We start from the raw sequence: 26,918 nt of genomic DNA on the forward strand, positions 1-26,918 counted from the left end.
GGGGGACCGGAATGTATATTAGCGAGTGTATCACATACTGCAGGGACTACACTGCTAAGACTTTTTGGTCCCGACATAACCCCTTTAACCCAAATTTCTCTAGTTTTACGATATAATATATACAAATATATAACCTCAAAAATGTTCCAGCGACCGGTTTAAGCGCAATGTAAAAACTGTCATCGCTTTCAGCAATGTCTGCAACAAAGCTCGAGATAAATGTCTCTAATACCATAGACTGTTTTTTATAAACTAATTTTGTTTTTAGAATTTTATGCAAAGTTCTGTTTTCAAGTCTGTAATGCAAAGACAAAATTCAAAGTGTTTTAGGTCATTTAAAGGGAATGTTTTTAAATATAAATATATACTGGAATTTACTCTGTTTGTATATTTTTTTTAATTCTATTTTCTTTGCATGATTATGGGGGCAGCCATCCTGCTTGAGATGTGGACAGCATTTCCAGATATTTGCCTTACAAAAGACAGCAAATTACTCATTGACTTCTCTAGGAGAGTTGTGGGCATGCTCTGTGACAAGAGCAGAGGTCACTGTGCAGGGAGGGGGAGGAGGAGCTGAGCTGTCCCCTTAATTTATTATCAATGGTGTGATCCTGTGTTATCGGCCTCCAGTTTTATACTAGATGGTATTCCAGCCTGGTGACTGCTGCCCAAGTGTACACAGCACACGCTGAAAAGTCATAACATATCAGCCTGTTGTGGGGGCTCAGTGCCTAGATTTAAAATGCAATATGTTAGGATTTATTTTTTAATATAGATGGTGAAATGGAAAATTACAATAACACAAAAACAACAATAAAAACACCACAAAAGTAAATATATATATGTTTAACCCAAGAACCTGATATAGGTCATTTTCAGATCAGCTCAAAATAATGTCTGTCCGATAAATATATAACATCACTTGCCACAGTTTTCAGTTGAATGCAGTTTTAAAACTATAGATAAATGTGCTCCAGGAATTTAATCTGCTTTATAGATAGAATACAGGCTGCCATCAACAGCAATACAGGCTGCCATCAACAGCAATACAGGCTGCCATCAACAGCAATACAGGCTGCCATCAACAGCAATACAGGCTGCCATCAACAGCAATACAGGCTGCCATCAACAGCAATACAGGCTGCCATCAACAGCAATACAGGCTGCCATCAACATCAATACAGGCTGCCATCAACAGCAATACAGGCTGCCATCAACAGCAATACAGGCTGCCATCTACAGCAATACAGGCTGCCATCAACAGCAATACAGGCTGCCATCAACAGCAATACAGGCTGCCATCAACAGCAATACAGGCTGCCATCAACAGCAATACAGGCTGCCATCAACAGCAATACAGGCTGCCATCAACAGCAATACAGGCTGCCATCAACAGCGCCTGACGTCTGCTGACTGATTTGTAGGACAGAAGTGGGGAATTAAAAGCAGATTCTGATAAAAGAAGTATAAGAAGAAACCACATTGCTAGGAATTACTAAGTGCTAATATATATTCTATAAAGAGCGCATCCAAAACTAATAATAAAAGTAATAATCCATATCATTAGGGAACGGCGACAACCAGTTTCTCATGAAATTTATATGGTCACAGTCTTGTCCTTGTATTTATATTATTGAGCAGTTCAAAGGTATAAAGAAGAACTCTCAAAATCACTACATGTAAAAAAGAAGAAATCAAGCAATAGGGGTCATCCAGTTCTGGTAAAATGTAACTTTTATTACAAATGACAGGACCCCAGACCTTTATCTAAGGCTTCTTCCATGTGAGAGTAACAGAGAGGCGATGAGCTGATCATAATGATCAAATCCAATCATTTATCTGACCTCCATAAAAAGGTTTCCATCCAGTCACCGTGAATGGTGTCACCCCAGAAAATATAAGAAATGAAATATCAGCCACATAATTTCTCCGTCTGTCTGTGGAGGAAAGGAGGGGGCGGCGGGGCATGTAAAACTAGCCTAAGAGCCAATTGTAAGAGAACAAAACAGTAACTTTATATTTCACTTTATTCTCTCCAGGGACAGGAGGTGTTCAGTGGTTGTCAGGCAGAGATAAGCAGTGTCAATAAAGTCTTCACACTAATAGAGTAGCCCCTCTGATACCTGGGCTAATGGGTTAATCCCCCCTCACACACGGAGAAGAATACATTCCCTGCCGAGTATTCTTGAGGATTACGAGGGCTAATTATGGATCATTTAGTGACATGTGGCAAAGAATGCGAGGGCGCCGGAATTCACTACTCTACGTTAATCCTCCCGCCAGTAAAATGACCGATCGGGACTGGGCTATACAACAGAAAGGCGGAGGAGCTCATATGGATTTTCTAATATGAAACATTTTTTCTACAATAAACCTGCACTAGGATACACGGGAAGATTTTTTTTATTTTTTGAATTATTATTTTTTGTTGACTCATCCGCACTGGTCTGTTCATTAGGAAGGTAGTGAAGGTTTTTGCAATTATAATTTTTTTTATAAATTGTTTTTAAAGTGAGGCCAGACTAGGATTGTTTGGAAGTATTTAAAGTTTTTTGTTTTAACCTTGTAAACTATGTGACAATAATAATAATAGCAGTCCACCCCCACAAATTCTATTGTATATATTCCTTGAATTTTTTTTCGTTTTTAAATGACCTGCCATTATTGGAATATTTAAGAGGAAGGTTGACAATCTTTACTACATTAAAAAAAATCTGTTTTTTCAGAGGTAGAAAATAAATAAATAAATAATAATAAATTATAAATATATAAATAAATAAAATATATATATATATACACTCCAAGATACGAGACAGCACTCCAGAAATTGTGAAAAAATCGGATCACTTTAATGCGCCGTTTCAGCCCTACTCCATGGGGCCTTTCTCAAGCAATACATTTCAGTGGACAGTGCACGTTTAAATACATGGTTTGTCAAGGTGCAGAATTAAACAATAAACACAGTATTGTACAATTCTCTGATTCCAGCACAAATTGACAATAAAATATCTCGAGTACATTTCCATGCGATTTTAGCAATCGTTGTGTATAATAGTTATTATGAGGGCATAACACCCAGAATGTGTAAAAAGATCTAAGTATGATCGAATTAAATAAGTGGCAATTCATAAAGTGCAGGTGCATAACATACAAAATATTGAAAAACGTTTTAATCATTAGTATTCCTCCTCACTTCCTCCGTGCTGTTTTGATGTCTCGATAACTTCCGAGAACAAATGCGCCTGCGCAGAGCCTGATATCTCGCACGTGACTATTGCTATCATTTCATCCTGAGTCAGGGCACGCACTAGATTATCATCAATCTGAGCATGCGCGAGATGCGTTCCATGTACTAGTGCGTGCCCTGACTCAGGATGAAATGATAGCAATAGTCACGTGCGAGATATCAGGCTCTGCGCAGGCGCATTTGTTCTCGGAAGTTATCGAGACATCAAAACAGCACGGAGGAAGTGAGGAGGAATACTAATGATTAAAACGTTTTTCAATATTTTGTATGTTATGCACCTGCACTTTATGAATTGCCACTTATTTAATTAGATCATACTTAGATCTTTTGACACATTCTGGGTGATATGCCCTCATAATAACTATTATACACAACGATTGCTAAAATCGCATGGAAATGTACTCGAGATATTTTATTGTCAATTTGTGCTGGAATCAGAGAATTGTACAATACTGTGTTTATTGTTTAATTCTGCACCTTGACAAACCATGTATTTAAACGTGCACTGTCCACTGAAATGTATTGCTTGAGAAAGGCCCCATGGAGTAGGGCTGAAACGGCGCATTAAAGTGATCCGATTTTTTCACAATTTCTGGAGTGCTGTCTCGTATCTTGGAGCGTATTGGTTATTTGAGACACCGGTCGAGTGTCTGAACGGGAATTTTTTGCACCCTATACAGAAGGAACGGTGCTGCTTTTTCTTTGTTTTTTTTATATATATATATATATATACACACAGATATATAATTTTGTTCTTTTTTATTATTAGTCTCTCATTTCTATTAAAAAAAAGAGGAATAAAATGTACACCAGAAAAAAGGTTCAATAAAATAGATGAAAACTGATGCCAAAATTACAAAAATAAGATCCGTCAGCAGATGCCTTTCTTTAATGTATTTTTCTACAGTTCATAAAACCTAAAAACCAGCGTGAACGACCCAGAAGAAAGTAATGTAACACCTGGAGCAACGCAATTCCGTACAAGAGGTCGCCATACAAGAAACAATCTTTCAGGTTAATATATAGAAAGAGGAAAGGATCTGAGCGCCTGTCCCGACCGCTCTGCACAGACCCCACAATTATAATAACACGATAAATGCGTCTCCAACACAAGAGATTACAAAAAGTAATAGATCCATTACCCCAATATAACCTTATCTATCATATGTCTTATTTCTGGTGACACAACAAATAACCTAACAAACAGCACTGTATCCCAAAGCAATCAAACACATGCTTGCTTTAATTGAATAGACAGCAATTGGAATATAAAGATTTCCTGTCCACCAGATTTTTTCCTCATACATTATTATTATATATTACGCTTCCAGATAACGACCATGAATGTAGAGAACCATGAAGTGCATGACCCAAGCAGAAGACCGGGACATGCTGGTGAAATAGTCACCTAGAGCAACCAAATAGACGGCTTCTTTCATTATCTAACCTACGTGGGAAAAATGAAAGCTGCCATCTGATTGGTTTGTGTAGGGGATTGCACCACTTTTTGCTTTCACTAGGTTTCATACATGAGGTCCGCTATTCATATCAGCAGAAATCGACCTAATGACACTTTGGTTGGATTCCCACACAGCGCACGCCTGTGTTTTTCGGCTGGTTTTTGTTGCCACTTTTATGTTTTTTTTATAGTTAAAAAACGCTGCTTCCAGATGTTACTTTAAAGTCTAAAGTGAAATATAGAAAATGCTACATGCACAGCGATTTGTTTAGTAGCGTTTTTGTAGCGTATTTTGGGTCAGTGGCGTGTTTTTTCAAAATGCAGCGTACTCTAGGTATTGCGTTTTTGTTTTTTTCCCATAGGCTTATCTGTAGGACTTCAAAGAAAAAAAACCCAGATGTTACAAAATGTCACAAAATAAAAACCACCACCAAAAACAAATTGGAAAAAAAACCTTGAAATTCATTGCTTATTTTACAAGCAATTAGGGCCTGTTCACATCAGCGTTTTATTTCCGTTGATGGTTTCCGTCAGATCTTTCCGTCGGAGGAAACCATCAACGGAAAGGCAAACGGAAACCACAGCTCCTGTTTGCATTATTATTGATTTCAACGGTAATGCTCCCGTTGAAAATGGTTTCCGTTTTTCTCCGTTCCATAAGATTTCCTCTTTGTGGCGGAAACAATAGCGCAGTCGACTTCGCTATTGATTCCACCAAAAAAATAAAAACCTTACGGAACGGAAACCATTTGAAACGGAAGCATTACCATTGAAATCAATAATAATGCAAACAGGAGCTGTGGTTTCCGTTTGCCTTTCCGTTGATGGGTTGGTCTGACGGAACCCATCCATGGAAACCAGCGCTGATGTGAACACACCCTTAAAACGCTGAATAAAAAGCGTGAGGGAAGGATACTTGCATTGTGCTCGCAGTGATGGGGAACGTGAATATCCAGCCTCCCCCGCAGCATTATCATTATTAGATCATTGCCACTTGTAAAGGAAGCAATTCCAATAATACCAGAATTACGCTAAATACCGTCACATAACTCCCAGTATGAGGACTACTCCACAATCATTCATTACCCAGTGGTTATACAACACCAGCACATTCTGCCGCTCAGCACATCTCCACATGTAATGATTTTATGTCCAGCTCAGGAAGAAATCCGTAGTCAAAATCTCTGCTGCCTGTGACAAAGCTGCTCCTGTAGAAAACGATAGAATCCTGTGATCAGTTTCTATCCGGCCTTTATCTACTAAACTGGAGGGAAATGTGCTGGAAGTGCTGGACATCTGTAAACTGGCTCTAACCGAACCGAAATTACAATTAGGGCACATTCAGACGTGGCGGAATTGCTTTTGAATTCTGCAGCAGCCATTTTTAAAATTGGTTTCTATATATTTCTATGTAACTTAGGTCAGACGTTACAGAAAATAACACTGCGGTGCAGAATTTTCCCTCCGCAGCAGCTCATTATGTTGCGGAGAAGCAGCGAAATTTCACTGCGGATTTCAGCCTTTGCAATGCAAAAACTGAAATCTGCGGCAAGTCCGCTGTGATATCTGCAACGTCTGAATTACCTGTCAAATATGCAAATGTTGCTGCAGATTCGTTGCGTAATTGCCCCAAATCTGCACCAACATTTGCAGCGGAAAAATTCTGCCACGTCTGAACGTGCCCTCATATTAATAATAATTATGGTAATAATAACGGCATCATGTATCCTACTTATTTACATAAAATACATCCAGAAACAGACAGCGTCACAGAATAATTATTATATTTTTACTGATTGTATCAAATATTCTATACATGGCAGATATTCCATACTGAGAGGAACCAGACACCAAATATAAGCGACTTCACATCACGTTCTTGTGCCGTCGTCTCTTCATTATTTCTAACAGAAGGAAATGACACACTTACAAGTGTTCAGTTACTGCGCTCCCGACATCTGCAAGGACTCAGTGGGTCAAGTAGTCCCTGGCAGAACCAGCCACACCACTACAGAGGCCACAGAGAGTCCACGAGAGGTTACACTGCACTAAAAAGAACACGCCGGTACAATATAAATCAAGAACACAATGAACATATATACACAAATATTGCTGTTATTTTTGACCAGTGTATTTTGTGACCCTATAACACGGGTTATTCTCACCACAATACAATATTATCTTCCCTATATTTTTCACTATGTGATATATGGTCAGTGGTCACCATCGTGTTCAAAAATATCTGCAAACTTCAGAATGATTTTTACTCACGACGAAATGGAAGAAGTTGTGTCAGTTCTATTCTCCTTGTATCTATTTTGCAGAGCATAATGGGAATTCTCTAATATAACCTTGTATAAGATCTACCGCCAGGGTGCTGGGGGGAAGCGATGCGGGTTCTCATGGAATCCGTCAGCAGGCTACAAATGCATTTTACAATGTGTGAGCGAGAATACAGATGGTTGTATATTAGTCTGTAGCAGCAGTCTGGCTCTCCAGCTGTGGGGAAATCCAGGGCATGCTGGGAGTTGTAGTTTCCTCACAGGTTGGAGATTACTGTTATAAAGCCTGATGATGGGAGGCAGGGAATCCTCTGTAAATCACTGATACATAAACTTACATGAAGAAATCCCTGGTATAATATGTAGCTGCTCCGATACATTGCAGCTTCTCTGAGAAAGAAAATGTGACATTGACATTACAAATTAACCTTCCTATGTTTATGACAATACTAAAATGACTAGAACTGCAGCCCAGCTTTGAAAATATCCCTTCACAACGCTGTGTATGTGAGCGTTCTCATATTTTACCATGCCGTCTCACTTTTCTTTCATGTGACAGTAACTCTGAGATGTTTGATTGGCTTTTAAACCTTTTATCCCATTCTAAACACAGCTGACATACTTCAGTCAACGCTGCCAGGTCCTTGCAGCAAATTTATACTGAAAACATTTCTAACCCCCCAAAAAAATTTTGAATGAAAAATTCAGTATGGTATTAATCTCGCGACGGATCTGTTCTCAGGAACTTCAGTGCTATGTGTACAATATAAAACAACTGCCGATATAAATAATAGCAAGTTCCGTTTTATCCATGACTTGGGAGTATTACTTAGGGTCAGTTTGCAAAGAGTTTATGTGGCACTGATTTTGACTCCCGCGTCGGAATCAGCATAAACAAAACTGCACATTAAGTGCAAAAAAATAAAATAAATCATATTCTAATACCCTGCAAAAATTGCATCAAAATGTAATAGTATCTGTTACAAAGCATATCTGCTATATTATAAAATTTAGAAACTAAATATCATTTGTAAAGGGGAATATATTTTTTTTAATGTTCTCAGTAGAGATGAAAAATAAAATATTTCAATACCATTTACATTTTTTTTTAACATTTTTAATCTTACCTTTGAGTTGTCTTTTTGTAGCTTCTAAAATATTAGATTCTATTACTAAATCTAATTCTGTAGAACTACAGCAATAAGGCTGGATTCACACTTCGCAGCTTCTGATGCAGGTTTTTTTCCTTGCCTAAGCCAAGAATGGATCAAACAGGATGAAAAACGATAGAACTTCTCATCTGTTTTGTATCCACTGCTTTGTTCGGCCTTAAAAACTGCACTAAAAACTGTAGGTGTGATTCCAGCCTAATAGCACATTAGAAATTTAATTGCAATGAAAGTGCCATAGTGAACTCATAAAAATACCTGCTAATAAAAAGTGTTAGTGTATGAGGTGTCATGTGTGAGACATGTTCTTACCAGGGTGTATTACGTTACCATCATCTGCAATATAAACAATCTAAAAAATACCCTACGCCAATAACTCCTGTACATATACACCAATAACTCCTGTACATATACACCAATAACACCTGTACATATACGCCAATAACTCCTGTACATATACACCAATAACTCCTGTACATATACACCAATAACACCTGTACATATACACCAGTAACCCCTGTACATATACACCAATATCACCTGTACATATACACCAATAACTCCTGTACATATACACCAATAACTCCTGTACATATACACCAATAACTCCTGTACATATACACCAATAACTCCTGTACATATACGCCAATAACTCCTGTACATATACACCAATAACTCCTGTACATATACACCAACAACTCCTGTACATATACACCAATAACTCCTGTACATATACACCAATAACTCCTGTACATATACACCAATAACACCTGTACATATACACCAATAACTCCTGTACATATACACCAATAACTCCTGTACATATACACCAATATCACCTGTACATATACACCAATAACACCTGTACATATACACCAATAACTCCTGTACATATACACCAATAACTCCTGTACATATACACCAATAACTCCTGTACATATACACCAATAACTCCTGTACATATACACCAATAACTCCTGTACATATACACCAACAACTCCTGTACATATACACCAATAACTCCTGTACATATACACCAATAACTCCTGTACATATACACCAATATCACCTGTACATATACACCAGTAACTCCTGTACATATACACCAATAACTCCTGTACATATACACCAATAACACCTGTACATATACACCAATAACACCTGTACATATACACCAATAACACCTGTACATATACACCAATAACTCCTGTACATATACACCAATAACCCCTGTACATATACACCAATAACACCTGTACATATACACCAATAACTCCTGTACATATACGCCAATAACACCTGTACATATACACCAATAACTCCTGTACATATACACCAATAACCCCTGTACATATACACCAATAACTCCTGTACATATACAACAATAACCCCTGTACATATACACCAATATCACCTGTACATATACACCAATAACTCCTGTACATATACACCAATAACTCCTGTACATATACACCAATAACTCCTGTACATATACAACAATAACGCCTGTACATATACACCAATAACTCCTGTACATATACACCAATAACTCCTGTACATATACAACAATAACCCCTGTACATATACACCAATAACTCCTGTACATATACACCAATAACTCCTGTACATATACACCAATAACTCCTGTACATATACACCAATAACTCCTGTACATATACACCAATAATTCCTGTACATATACACCAATAACTCCTGTACATATACACCAACAACTCCTGTACATATACACCAATAACTCCTGTACATATACACCAATAACTCCTGTACATATACACCAATATCACCTGTACATATACACCAGTAACTCCTGTACATATACACCAATAACTCCTGTACATATACACCAATAACACCTGTACATATACACCAATAACACCTGTACATATACACCAATAACACCTGTACATATACACCAATAACTCCTGTACATATACACCAATAACCCCTGTACATATACACCAATAACACCTGTACATATACACCAATAACTCCTGTACATATACGCCAATAACACCTGTACATATACACCAATAACTCCTGTACATATACACCAATAACCCCTGTACATATACACCAATAACTCCTGTACATATACAACAATAACCCCTGTACATATACACCAATATCACCTGTACATATACACCAATAACTCCTGTACATATACACCAATAACTCCTGTACATATACACCAATAACTCCTGTACATATACAACAATAACGCCTGTACATATACACCAATAACTCCTGTACATATACAACAATAACTCCTGTACATATACAACAATAACCCCTGTACATATACACCAATAACTCCTGTACATATACACCAATAACTCCTGTACATATACACCAATAACTCCTGTACATATACACCAATAACACCTGTACATATACACCAATAACACCTGTACATATACACCAATAATTCCTGTACATATACACCAATAACTCCTGTACATATACACCAATAACTCCTGTACATATACACCAATAACACCTGTACATATACACCAATAACTCCTGTACATATACACCAATAACTCCTGTACATATACAACAATAACCCCTGTACATATACACCAATAACCCCTGTACATATACACCAATAACTCCTGTACATATACACCAATAACTCCTGTACATATACACCAATAACTCCTGTACATATACACCAATAACCCCTGTACATATACACCAATAACACCTGTACATATACACCAATAACTCCTGTACATATACGCCAATAACACCTGTACATATACACCAATAACTCCTGTACATATACACCAATAACCCCTGTACATATACACCAATAACTCCTGTACATATACAACAATAACCACTGTACATATACACCAATATCACCTGTACATATACACCAATAACTCCTGTACATATACACCAATAACTCCTGTACATATACACCAATAACTCCTGTACATATACAACAATAACGCCTGTACATATACACCAATAACTCCTGTACATATACACCAATAACTCCTGTACATATACAACAATAACCCCTGTACATATACACCAATAACTCCTGTACATATACACCAATAACTCCTGTACATATACACCAATAACTCCTGTACATATACACCAATAACACCTGTACATATACACCAATAACACCTGTACATATACACCAATAATTCCTGTACATATACACCAATAACTCCTGTACATATACACCAATAACTCCTGTACATATACACCAATAACACCTGTACATATACACCAATAACTCCTGTACATATACACCAATAACTCCTGTACATATACAACAATAACCCCTGTACATATACACCAATAACCCCTGTACATATACACCAATAACTCCTGTACATATACACCAATAACTCCTGTACATATACACCAATAACTCCTGTACATATACACCAATAACTCCTGTACATATACAACAATAACACCTGTACATATACACCAATAACACCTGTACATATACACCAATAACTCCCGTACATATACACCAATAACTCCCGTACATATACGCCAATAACTCCCGTACATATACGCCAATAACTCCTGTACATATACGCCAATAACCCCTGTACATATACACCAATAACTCCTGTACATATACACCAATAACTCCTGTACATATACACCAATAACTCCTGTACATATACACCAATAACCCCTGTACATATACACCAATAACCCCTGTACATATACACCAATAACTCCTGTACATATACACCAATAACACCTGTACATATACACCAATAACTCCTGTACATATACACCAATAACACCTGTACATATACACCAATAACTCCTGTACATATACACCAATAACTCCTGTACATATACACCAATAACTCCTGTACATATACACCAATAACTCCTGTACATATACAACAATAACACCTGTACATATACACCAATAACTCCTGTACATATACACCAATAACTCCTGTACATATACAACAATAACCCCTGTACATATACACCAATAACCCCTGTACATATACACCAATAACTCCTGTACATATACACCAATAACTCCTGTACATATACACCAATAACTCCTGTACATATACAACAATAACCCCTGTACATATACACCAATAACCCCTGTACATATACACCAATAACTCCTGTACATATACACCAATAACTCCTGTACATATACAACAATAACCCCTGTACATATACACCAATAACTCCTGTATCCTGTACATATACACCAATAACTCCTGTACATATACACCAGTAACCCCTATACATATACACCAATAACTCCTGTACATATACACCAATAACTCCTGTACATATACACCAATAACTCCTGTACATATACACCAATAACACCTGTACATATACACCAATAACTCCTGTACATATACACCAATAATTCCTGTACATATACACCAATAACTCCTGTACATATACACCAATAACTCCTGTACATATACACCAATAACTCCTGTACTTATACACCAATAACTCCTGTACACATACACCAATAACTCCTGTACATATACACCAATAATTCCTGTACATATACACCAATAACACCTGTACATATACACCAATAACACCTGTACATATACACCAATAACTCCTATCCATATACACCTATAATTCCTGTACTTATACACCAATAACTCCTATCCATATACACCTATAATTCCTGTACTTATACACCAATATCACCTGTACATATACACCAATAACACCTGTACATATACACCAATATCACCTGTACATATACACCAATAACACCTGTACATATACACCAATAATTCCTGTACATATACACCAATAACACCTGTACATATACACCAATAACTCCTGTACATATACACCAATAACTCCTATACATATACACCAATAACTCCTGTACATATACACCAATAACTCCTGTACATATACACCAACTCCTGTACATATACACCAACAACTCCTGTACATATACACCAATAACTCCTGTACATATACACCAACAACTCCTGTACATATACACCAACAACTCCTGTACATATACACCAATAACTCCTGTACATATACACCAATAACTCCTGTACATATACACCAATAACTCCTATCCATATACACCAATAACTCCTGTATATATACACCAATATCACCTGTACATATACACCAATAACTCCTGTACATATACACCAATAACACCTGTACATATACACCAATAACACCTGTACATATACACCAATAACTCCTGTACATATACACCAATAACATCTGTACATATACACCAATAACACCTGTACATATACACCAGTAACTCCTGTACATATACACCAATAACACCTGTACATATACACCAATAACTCCTGTACATATACACCAATAACTCCTGTACATATACACCAATAACTCCTGTACATATACACCAATAACTCCTGTACATATACACCAATAACACCTGTACATATACACCAATAACACCTGTACATATACACCAATAACACCTGTACATATACACCAGTAACTCCTGTACATATACACCAATAACACCTGTACATATACACCAATAACTCCTGTACATATACACCAATAACTCCTGTACATATACACCAATAACTCCTGTACATATACACCAGTAACTCCTGTACATATACACCAATAACACCTGTACATATACACCAATAACCCCTGTACATATACACCAATAACTCCTGTACATATACACCAATAACACCTGTACATATACACCAATAACTCCTGTACATATACACCAATAACTCCTATACATATACACCAATATCTCCTGTATATATACACCAATAACTCCTGTACATATACACCAATAACTCCTGTACATATACACCAATAATTCCTGTACATATACACCAGTAACTCCTGTACATATACACCAATAACACCTGTACATATACACCAATAACTCCTGTACATATACACCAATAACACCTGTACATATACACCAATAACACCTGTACATATACACCAATAACCCCTGTACATATACACCAATAACTCCTGTACATATACACCAATAATTCCTGTACATATACACCAATAACCCCTGTACATATACACCAATAACCCCTGTACATATACACCAATAACCCCTGTACATATACACCAATAACACCTGTACATATACACCAATAACTCCTGTACATATACACCAATAACTCCTGTACATATACACCAATAACTCCTGTACATATACACCAGTAACTCCTGTACATATACACCAATAACACCTGTACATATACACCAATAACTCCTGTACATATACACCAATAACACCTGTACATATACACCAATAACACCTGTACATATACACCAATAACTCCTGTACATATACACCAATAACACCTGTACATATACACCAGTAACTCCTGTACATATACACCAGTAACTCCTGTACATATACACCAGTAACACCTGTACATATACACCAATAACCCCTGCACATATACACCAATAACTCCTGTACATATACACCAATAACACCTGTACATATACACCAATAACTCCTGTACATATACACCAATATCTCCTGTATATATACACCAATAACTCCTGTACATATACACCAATAACTCCTGTACATATACACCAATAATTCCTGTACATATACACCAATAACTCCTGTACATATACACCAATAATTCCTGTACATATACACCAATAACACCCGTACATATACACCAATATCACCCTTACATATACACCAATAACACCTGTACATATACACCAATAACTCCTGTACATATACACCAATAACTCCTGTACATATACACCAATATCTCCTGTATATATACACCAATAACTCCTGTACATATACACCAATAATTCCTGTACATATACACCAGTAACTCCTGTACATATACACCAGTAACCCCTGTACATATACACCAATAACACCTCTACATATACACCAATATCACCCTTACATATACACCAATAACACCTGTACATATACACCAATAACTCCTGTACATATACACCAATAACTCCTGTACATATACACCAATATCTCCTGTATATATACACCAATAACTCCTGTACATATACACCAATAATTCCTGTACATATACACCAATAACACCTGTACATATACACCAATAACTCCTGTACATATACACCAATAACTCCTGTACATATACACCAATAACTCCTGTACATATACACCAATAACTCCTGTACATATACACCAATAACTCCTGTACATATACACCAGTAACTCCTGTACATATACACCAATAACACCTGTACATATACACCAATAACTCCTGTACATATACACCAATAACTCCTGTATATATACACCAATAACACCTGCACATATACACCAATAACTCCTGTACATATACACCAATAACACCTGCACATATACACCAATAACTCCTGTACATATACACCAATAACTCCTGTACATATACACCAATAACACCTGTACATATACACCAATAACTCCTGTACATATACACCAATAACTCCTGTACATATACACCAATAACACCTGTACATATACACCAATAACTCCTGTACATATACACCAATAACACCTGTACATATACACCAATAACTCCTGTACATATACACCAATAACTCCTGTACATATACACCAATATCACCCTTACATATACACCAATAACTCCTAACTCCTGTACTTATACACCAATATCACCTGTGGGCATTGTAGATATCCTATAGAAATACTTGTGTATAATACACTTATAGTTATTACTTTGTAAAAATAAAGAAAATAAATAAAAAAAATATTTTTACTGTGACTTTTATAATTAACACATTTCTATTTCATTTTATTCACTCTACCTAAAAAATGTACACAATTGTAAAGTGCTGCCGAAAATGATGGCCCTATATAAAGATTATTATTATTTATAAACTTTGCCGCGGGTTCTGTTTCCTGTTACACATTTATGTAACCACTGCACTATGGGAACTAAACGCGCTCAGTCCTTGATATATGTCAAGGAAAACCTTTATCACACGCTACAAAGCTAAAAGCCAGTTGCTAATGTTTTGAAGAGATTTTAAAGATCGCCTCTAAATCTCCCTGCCTTTAATCATGTCATAAAAACTTTGCTGCAGTGTAATTTATTAGATATTAAATGTACATAGTGGCGATTATTCAGCTGAATAAAATATAAAAGTGTGTTTAAATCCTTTACAAACATTATTTTAGTTATTTTTATTATATCAGCAGTAGGCGCATTATTTTTTTTTATATATATATATATTTTTTTTAATTGTAATAATATTTTTTTTATACATATATATATTTTAATTGTAATAATAAAGAGCTTCATCTGTTTCAGCATCGCATTAGTTACATTTTTGAACAATCATTTTAATTAAATAACAAAATAACGATATTTATCGTCATCAACTTTAAGAAAAGCATAACGGAAAATCTAAAACACACAAAAGGAAAAATTAACACATATCTGACTCAAAATATAAATTTACACCAAATTATTTAAAAATAAGAAATTAAATCTAAGTAAGTAGGAGGTCACCCATGGAAAACAATTATTTTTATTTTTTTTTTAAATTCCAGTGAATTAAGATGGTGAGGGCACAACGCTAGCTCAACATGGCAACAGGCGTTAAGTAATGTAGCGCAGTTTCAAAATAACACGATCACATTTCAGAGCCAAAGGAGGACATGTTGAAAACGGTACATGTTACAATTTTAGCGTAGCTAGAACCAGCGTATGTACCATAGACCTGCAGGCGGAGATTTATTCTTATTCAATGTGTAAAGTGCCATATATGTACACGTTAGTACAGATAGATAGATAGATATGAGATAGATAGATAGATAGATAGATAGATAGATAGATATGAGATAGATAGATAGATAGATAGATAGATATGAGATAGATAGATAGATAGATAGATAGACAGGAGATAGATAGATAGATAGATAGATAGATAGATATGAGATAGATGGATATGAGATAGATAGATAGATAGATAGATAGATAGATAGATAGATAGATAGATAGATAGATAGATAGATAGATAGATAGATAGATAGATAGATAGATAGATATGAGATAGATGGATATGAGATAGATAGATAGATAGATAGATAGATAGATAGATAGATAGATAGATAGATAGATAGATAGATAGATAGATAGATAGATAGATAGATAGATAGATAGATATGAGATAGATAGATAGATGGATATGAGATAGATAGATAGATAGATAGATAGATAGATAGATAGATAGATAGATAGATAGATAGCTAGATAGATGATAGATAGATAGATAGATAGATAGATAGATAGATGGATATGAGATAGATAGATAGATAGATAGATAGATAGATAGATAGATAGATAGATAGATAGATAGATAGCTAGATAGATATGTGAGAGATAGATATGAGATAGATAGATAGATAGATAGATTGATAGATAGATAGATAGATAGATAGATAGATAGATAGATAGATAGATAGATAGATAGATAGATAGATAGATAGATAGATAGATATAAGATAGATAGATAGATATGAGATAGATAGATAGATATGAGATAGATAGATAGATATGAGATAGATAGATAGATAGATATGAGATAGATAGGAGATAGATAGATAGATAGATAGATTTAGATAATTGATGTACTATTTGATATCCTCTACAATAAATGATATTTTCATTTCATTCAGTGCTGACAGACATTTTTATGAATATGAATGATCAGTTATCACAGCTCCAGCCGTTAGCAGCGTCGCCACGTGGACAGATATTCTAATATGATGTTTTGATATGTAGAACTATATGTATAATAATAATCCCATCACAACCAACAAATAAGTAATAATATAAAAAAAATCTGTAACTTGCTTGGTTTACAAGGTCTCCTGATCGGGATTTATCAGCAGAAAGGATCAGGGGAGAGGAAGTGACTAACATTTGGTTATTTTATTATCATCCGCATTCACCACAAATTTTTAAACTTATCATATTGACAAGTATAATTTATGTAAGATATGTAAAGCAGCGATAAACATGTGGATAGGTCACGGTGACTGGGGACACTGCATTACCTCTCTGGCCTCAATGATTTTGGGGTCAGGGGAGGACTGTTCAATGGTTCTCGCCAAAGTTGGACACTTTGTGGACAGCTGAAGGAGTTCTTCATAAAATAATTTTCAAAGTTTACAAAGGAGAGGGACTGTGATCATGGATTGTCAATGTGAAGGCATTCTGTGGGCCAATGAGTGCACCCAATAGCCGCCCCAATAGTATCACAGTCACTTAACATTCATGTTATCTGTTATTATAGAGTACAATAAAACAATCATACTGACTGTACTGGTGACAACATTGTGAAGGTTATCAGAAGTTCTGTACACCAATTACACTGAGAAGGGAGTCATTTATTTATTCATATAGCGCCAACATATTCCGCAGCACTGTACAGAGATTGTCATCACTGAAAATGTGGCTCGCAATCTAAATTCCAAATTAAACTATCAGTAGGTCTTTAGTGTGGGAGTAAATCAGAGTGCTACGCAAACATGGGGAAAACATACAAACTACATGCAGATATTGTTGTTGTTTTTTTTGTTTTTTTATATACCATGGTCCTCAGTAATACATGTTGTCCTTGGTCAGATTCAAACCCAGGACCCCAGTGCTGCAAGACAACAGTACGAACCACTGAACTACAAAAGCGTGCACATTATCTATCTATCTATCTATCTATCTATCTATCTATCTATCTATCTATCTATCTATCTATCTATCTATCTATCTATCTATCTCATATCTATCTATCTATCTATCTATCTATCTATCTATCTATCTATCTATCTATCTATCTATCTATCTATCTATCTATCTATCTATCTATCTATCTATCTATCTATCTATCTCATATCTATCTATCTATCTCATATCTATCTATCTCATATCTATCTATCTATCTCATATCTATCTATCTATCTCATATCTATCTATCTATCTATCTAAACAAATATATCTAGCAGCACCGGTGTATGGTGGGTGCAAATCCTCAGGAACAGACCACGCTCCAAACTTGATAATATTCAAAAAATAGGCAGCACTCCGCAGTAAATGTGAAAATAGGGTACTTTTATTGCCCCCTGTGCAACGTTTCAGCTCTGTCCTCTAGAGCCTTTCTCAAGCGTCTAGAGCCTTTGGCTTGAGAAAGGCTCTAGAGGACAGAGCTGAAACGTTGCACAGGGGGCAATAAAAGTACCCTATTTTCACATTTACTGCGGAGTGCTGCCTATTTTTTGAATATTATCTATCTATCTATCTATCTCTCTATCTCTCTATCTCTCTATCTATCTATCTATCTATCTATCTATCTATCTATCTATCTATCTATCTCTCTCTCTCTATCTATCTATCTATCTATCTATCTATCTATCTATCTATCTATCTATCTATCTATCTATCTATCTATCTATCTATCTATCTATCTATCTGTCTATCTGTCTATCTATGTCCTAGCCCTCTCATATCTATCATATATATACCATACGTATTAAACTGCCAAACATGGATCAATCTGATCCAGACCAACTAGCGGTTTGATATTTATCACTTTGGTAAAGTTATCTGAGGGCAGAATAAAGAATGACAGACACACGGATTTCAGTGGTCTCTCACTTATTAGTTCATGTTAGGTAGTTATTGAGTATTTATACTTGAGACGCGCGGCCATCCCGAATTTACACTTTTCTCCCAATGCATAGAAATAGGGCGACAAGTGTCAATCAGTGGCTGAACATGAAAATATTTGGACTTATTGTGGAGCGCGGCCTAGCTTCTAAATACCTAATAATTACTTAAAGTGCAGCTAAACGTTTGACAAACTTCTGACATGTCCTAGTGACATGTCAGAAGTTTGTATTGGTGGGGTCCGAGCACTAAGACCCCCACCAATCGCTACAACGAAGCAGCTGAAGCTCTCGTGTGAGCGCTCGGCCGCTTCGTGTCTGTTCGGCTTTTTCCGGAAAGCCGATGTATCATAGACTTTCTATTGAGTCCGTACATGATACATTTATATCCGGAAAAAGCCGAACAGACACGAAGCAGCTGAGCGCTCACACAAACTCTTCTGCTGCTTCGTTCTAGCGATTGGTGGGGATCTCCGTGCTCGGACCCCCAGTAATACAAACTTCTGACATGTCACTATGAGATGTCAGAAGTTTGTCAAACGTTTAGCTACAATTTAATGTTTACTAATAAGTGATAGCGTTCTGAAATCAGCGTGTCTGTCTCTTCTTTATGCTGCCCCAAGTTTCTAGCTAGAGAACCTTAAAGCAATTTTCCTATCTGTTACCACTGATGAAACAGAATGATAAACGGACATCACATAGCGATAATAATTCACGTTAGTGCGATGATGAACAATTTGCATTATGTTTATGGCCACCTACACATATTTACATTATGATGAATATCTCAGGAGACATTTAACATTGTGGCCCCTTCTTTATACTTGAATAGTTGCGGTGATTTCACCTTTCCTTCTGGTAACAGTGTCCTGGATTTGACTCTCAGTATTTCATAGTCTTCACTGCCCCAGCTCAGAATATAACTCTAGACAGAATGATTTTTTCACACTGTACATGACAATGTTGTCAATAAGTTTTATGTCCACTCCATTTTTTTTATGTGTTTTCTATTTTTATGCTGATAGCAATTGAGGCTGTGATAATGATAATTCACCGTGAGGCACTATGAACATACTGATCATTGATGCTAGTTGTGCGACATTGTTGGCATTGATGTAGTCAATGCTTTATATTACAATCCCACAAAACCAATAATAATATCAGATCATCAGAACAGTTAATTGTCTGTATCCTATTAACACTTCTGCATAGAAGGTCTGAATAAAATAAAAACGCTAACCCCTGGCAAACACATGTGAGAATTATATACAGTTTGATTATGATAGTGACATCATGTATACACTCACATGACTGATTGTGACATTGTATACACTCGCGCTGACTCTGATTGTGACATTGTATACACTCGCGCTGACTCTGATTGTGACATTATATACACTCACCCTGACTCTGATAGTGACATTGTATAGACTCACCCTGACTCTGATAGTGACATTGTATAGACTCACCCTGACTCTGATAGTGACATTGTATAGACTCACCCTGACTCTGATAGTGACATTGTATACACTCACCCTTACTCTGATTGTGACATTGTATACACTCACGCTGACTCTGATTGTGACATTGTATACACTCGCGCTGACTCTGATAGTGACATTGTATACACTCACCCTGACTCTGATAGTGACATTGTATACACTCACCCTGACTCTGATAGTGACATTGTATACACTCACCCTGACTCTGATAGTGACATTATATAGACTCACCCTGACTCTGATAGTGACATTGTATACATTCACCCTGTCTCTGATAGTGACATTGTATACACTCACCCTGACTCTGATAGTGACATTGTATAGACTCACCCTGACTCTGATAGTGACATTGTATACACTCACCCTGACTCTGATAGTGACATTGTATACACTCACCCTGACTCTGATAGTGACATTGTATAGACTCACCCTGACTCTGATAGTGACATTGTATAGACTCACCCTGACTCTGATAGTGACATTGTATAGACTCACCCTGACTCTGATAGTGACATTGTATACACTCACCCTGACTCTGATAGTGACATTGTATACACTCACCCTGACTCTGATAGTGACATTGTATACACTCACCCTGACTCTGATAGTGACATTGTATACATTCACCCTGACTCTGATAGTGACATTGTATACACTCACCCTGACTCTGATAGTGACATTGTATACATTCACCCTGACTCTGATAGTGACATTGTATACACTCGCGCTGACTCTGATAGTGACATTGTATACACTCACCCTGACTCTGATAGTGACATTGTATACACTCACCCTGACTCTGATAGTGACATTGTATACACTCACCCTGACTCTGATAGTGACATTATATAGACTCACCCTGACTCTGATAGTGACATTGTATACATTCACCCTGTCTCTGATAGTGACATTGTATACACTCACCCTGACTCTGATAGTGACATTGTATAGACTCACCCTGACTCTGATAGTGACATTGTATACACTCACCCTGACTCTGATAGTGACATTGTATAGACTCACCCTGACTCTGATAGTGACATTGTATAGACTCACCCTGACTCTGATAGTGACATTGTATAGACTCACCCTGACTCTGATAGTGACATTGTATACACTCACCCTGACTCTGATAGTGACATTGTATACACTCACCCTGACTCTGATAGTGACATTGTATATAGTGACATTGTAAAGTGAAACTCTTGCTGTTCACACTTGTTCATTGGGCCAGGTCTCCCCAATAATAACTGGAACACTTCTGAGTACATAGTAGCGAAGGCTGGATACAATATATCCAAATACATATTAGCACAATAATCCCCAATAATTTGCTCCGCCTTCCTCAAGCTGTTCAATGACATGTGCAGTACACCATAGCCCTCACCAGTCACCAGTCCCCAGGACTTACTTGTGTCCCAACTGAGGGCGGGTGGCTCCCCCGGGCTGTTCTTGCTCTCGGGGGTCCCTGGCCTGACTCATGGCTGCTAATAGCATTCAGCAGCGGCAGCAGCAAATCCCCCCCGACGGCTGTGGCTCACATCCACTCCAAGGCTGAGAGACAGGGAGGGTGGGCTGTCAAAACAATCATGACGGGGGACCTGGTGACTCCTCCTAACTGTTCTCCTAGACATACCCCTCCATGTTAACCATTCCTAGTCCAGGACACCAGAGACCCTGACCCAACAAGTTAACCCTCTCCAATTCTGAACACTACAGACCCCCTTGGCAGCCCTCCAACTGTATTTCATTTCTCTGATATCACCCCCCTTATACACACACAACTGTGCTCCAGGACCTGCCTCTCCATGATAACCCTCTCCAATCCTGGACATCAGAGACCCACTAGCACCCTTCCAACTGTAAGGGTCCTTTTCCACGCGAAGATAAATGGGCGATAAAGTTAGTCACTAACATTAGAGAGAAGTGCATTCATATGTAACAATAATCGTATGTTTGATCGCTCGATCTGACCAACATTTCCACATCTCCTGTTCCGGCCGTTAACGACTAGTAGATTCCTGTTTACACGAGGGGATGTACTGTGGACAAATATTCATTTTAAAGTCATTATAAAAGATTCGATCAACAACAAATGAGCGGATTCTTGCTGAGCGTGCGATCTTACGATTTTTCATACGATAATCATCCGGTGCCAAAGGCCCTTAAACCAGAGCCTCCCTCTCTATGTTAACCATTCCCATTCCAGGACAACAGAGACCATCATAACCCCAGCTCCATCTGTCATCTAGACCAGTCCCTATGTTTTAACCAGTTTCAGCCCAGAACAACACAGACACCCTGATATCCCTACAACTATACTCCTGGACTTTCCCCTACATTCTAACCATTCCTAATCCTGGACTGGACACCAGAGATTCTTGATATCTCTCCAAGTGTCCTTGAGCATCTGCCACTCCAAGTTAACTCCCAATTGGGGACACCAGAGACCACTGATATTCCCCTTTTACAAAAAAAAAAAAGTACAATTCTTACAGACCCTTCATACCGACCAACAGATACCTCTTTATATTACCCCTTCCAAACCAGGACACCAATCACACTTATTTCTTACATTGCCCCCCTCAACTTTACTCTATTGAATGCCTTGCCACATTAACCCTTCCAAATCCAGGACACTAACGATACCTAATATCCACCCCACTGTGTTCCAGCACCTGCCTCTCTATGTTAACCCTGTCCAATCTTTGACATCAGAGATTCATTGATATCCCCCTCTCCAAATGTAACTGTACTCCATGACCTTCCACTCTGTGTTAAGCTGGCTATAGACATTAGATAAAATGCATATGGCACCCAGTGATTATTCATACACTGGATTGTTTGTACAAAAGTTCTTCGCAAAAGCATGTCAGACGAACAGGTTCAGACGTACAAAGGGGTGATACATATACCACTAAGCATGCACAAAATAATGAGCGATCGGATGTAGGTTTTCCACTTTAGACAATCCTTACATGTTAGAAGGGTCCCTTGACAATAAGCTGATGCTAAGATGCCCCCCTGCTGGCACCTGTGGGGAAACCTGGCAGTAAGTGTTCAATTTCCCTGCAGCGCCATCACAGGAGAAATGGGGCATTACACAATATCTATTCTTATCAAGGATGCAGGACAGGACAGGTCCTCCAGAGAGAGAGAGAGAGAGAGGTGCTCTATGTAACCACTCTCCAATGGATTTTCTAAACTGGACAAATCCTTTAAAGGGGTTATGTGGGGACCAAAAAGTATTATGTGTAGTCAGTGCGGTATGTGAGTACACTCGCTAATATACATTTCGGTCCCACGTCGCGCTGATTCTGAGTTTTTCATAGATTTATATATCGCTGCCGGGGGACTGGAAGTCAAGTTGCATAGTCTTCCTTCATGACGACACGACTGTTCGCCATGTGACCGGCCCCGCTGTACTCTATGTACAAGCAGGAGCAGTAGAACAGCGATTACATAGAGTACAGCGGGGCCGGTCACATGGCGAACAGTCGTGTCGTCATGAAGGAAGACTATGCAACTTGACTTCCGGTCCCCCGGAAGTGCTATAAAAATGTATGAAAACCTCCGAATCAGCACGACGGGGGACTGGAATGTATATTGGCGCGTCTACTCACATACTGCAGGGACTACACTGCTAATACTTTATGGTCCCCACATAACCTCCAAAACATCAGACACCCCTAATATCTCACCCCAATTCTACCTACTTCCCCATGATAACCTTTCCCAGTTCTGGACAACAGAAATCCTTGATACTCCTTCACATTATTTTAGCATCCTGAGATGTAACAGGGCCCCCACCTACCTCTTTCATTTATAATAATTGTGTCTTCTTATGATGTAGAGGGGCCTTTGGGTCCTCACAGGCACTAGGACTCCTGTTCGATTGCTACCGCTGTACCGTACACAGCTCCTGCTAGCAACTGCCTCTCCATTTTAGCCCTTGCAAATATTTTTTCCTGAAACCCAAGAACATGAAGTGCATAATGTGCTACAAATATATTATGTCTTTGACAAAGCAGTTCAAAAGTGTGTCGGAAAATGGGCGTAACTAAGAGGTGTCTAAAATTGCAGCAACTTTACTAGAGGTTTCAAGGTGTAGTAGAACTCGTGCGGCGCTGCTATGGAGAGGTCGGCGGCGGTGAGGTGTGTAGGTATTGTAGCCGGTGTAACTGAACAATTCATCTGACTGAAATCTGTCAGATCTGCATTTTGTACCACCATGATCAGTGTGATTGTGACATGTGAACGAGGATGACGACACAATTGTGGAGAATCAGAGCATTTCCTTTTGCAAAGACGGAAACAAAAATTGTTAACAAAATATCTGATAACGGTCTGAGGACAAAATCCGCTGATGCAACTTCATAGTTCTCGCTCTCTCTTCATAGTTTTCTCTCTCTCCTATCTCTCTTCATTGTTCTCTCTCTCTCCTATCTCCATTGTTCTCGCTCTCTCTTCATAGTTCTCTCTCCTCTCTCTTCATAGTTCTCTCTCTCTCCTATCTCTCTTCATTGTTCTCTCTCTCTCTGTCTCTTCATAATTCTCTCTCCTCTCTCTCTTCATAGTTCTCTCTCTCCTATCTCTCTTCATTGTTCTCTCTCTCTCTTCATAGTTCTCTCTCCTCTCTCTCTTCATAGTTCTCTCTCTCTCTTCATAGTTCTCTCTCCTCTCTCTCTTCATAGTTCTCTCTCCTCTCTCTTCATAGTTCTCTCTCCTCTCTCTTCATAGTTCTCTCTCCTCTCTCTCTCTTCATAGTTCTCTCTCCTCTCTCTCTTCATAGTTCTCTCTCTCTCTTCATAGTTCTCTCTCCTCTCTCTTCATAGTTCTCTCTCCTCTCTCTTCATAGTTCTCTCTCTTCATAGTTCTCTCTCTCTCCGATCTCTCTTCATAGTTCTCTCTCCTCTCTCTCTTCACAGTTCTCTCTCTCCTATCTCTCTTTATTGTTCTCTCTCTCTCTTCATAGTTCTCTCTCTTCATAGTTCTCTCTCTCTCCGATCTCTCTTCATAGTTCTCTCTCCTCTCTCTCTTCACAGTTCTCTCTCTCCTATCTCTCTTTATTGTTCTCTCTCTCTCTTCATAGTTCTCTCTCCTCTCTCTCTTCATAGTTCTCTTTCTCTCCTATCTCTCTTCATGGTTCTCTCTCTCCTCTCTCTCTCTTCATAGTTCTCTCTCCTCTCTCTCTCTTCATAGTTCTCTCTCCTCTCTCTTCATAGTTCTCTCTCTCTTCATAGTTCTCTCTCCTCTCTCTCTCTCTCTTCATAGTTCTCTCCTCTCTCTTCATAGTTCTCTCTCTCTCTCCTATCTCTCTTCATTGTTCTCTCTCTCCTCTCTCTTCATAGTTCTCTCTCCTCTCTCTTCATAGTTCTCTCCTCTCTCTCTTCATAGTTCTCTTTCTCTCCTATCTCTCTTCATGGTTCTCTCTCTCCTCTCTCTCTCTTCATAGTTCTCTCTCCTTTCTCTCTTCATAGTTCTCTCTCCTCTCTCTTCATAGTTCTCTCTCTCTCCGATCTCTCTTCATAGTTCTCTCTCCTCTCTCTCTTCACAGTTCTCTCTCT

The 26,918-nt window shown here is 37.8% G+C and overlaps 1 protein-coding gene across 1 annotated transcript in view; it reads right to left on the reverse strand.

Moving 5' to 3' along the window:
• The window catches only part of RBM20 (RNA binding motif protein 20), a 242,329-nt gene extending 219,481 nt beyond the window's left edge, over nt 1-22,848 (reverse strand). The window contains exon 1 of the mRNA XM_075842809.1: nt 22,763-22,848. Coding sequence (XP_075698924.1) covers nt 22,763-22,848 — 86 coding nt within the window. The remainder of the gene's footprint in view (nt 1-22,762) is intronic.
• Nucleotides 22,849-26,918: the final 4,070 nt, after the last annotated feature.

Source organism: Rhinoderma darwinii, chromosome 11 (genome assembly GCF_050947455.1).
Source record: "Rhinoderma darwinii isolate aRhiDar2 chromosome 11, aRhiDar2.hap1, whole genome shotgun sequence".
NCBI lineage: Eukaryota > Metazoa > Chordata > Amphibia > Anura > Rhinodermatidae > Rhinoderma > Rhinoderma darwinii.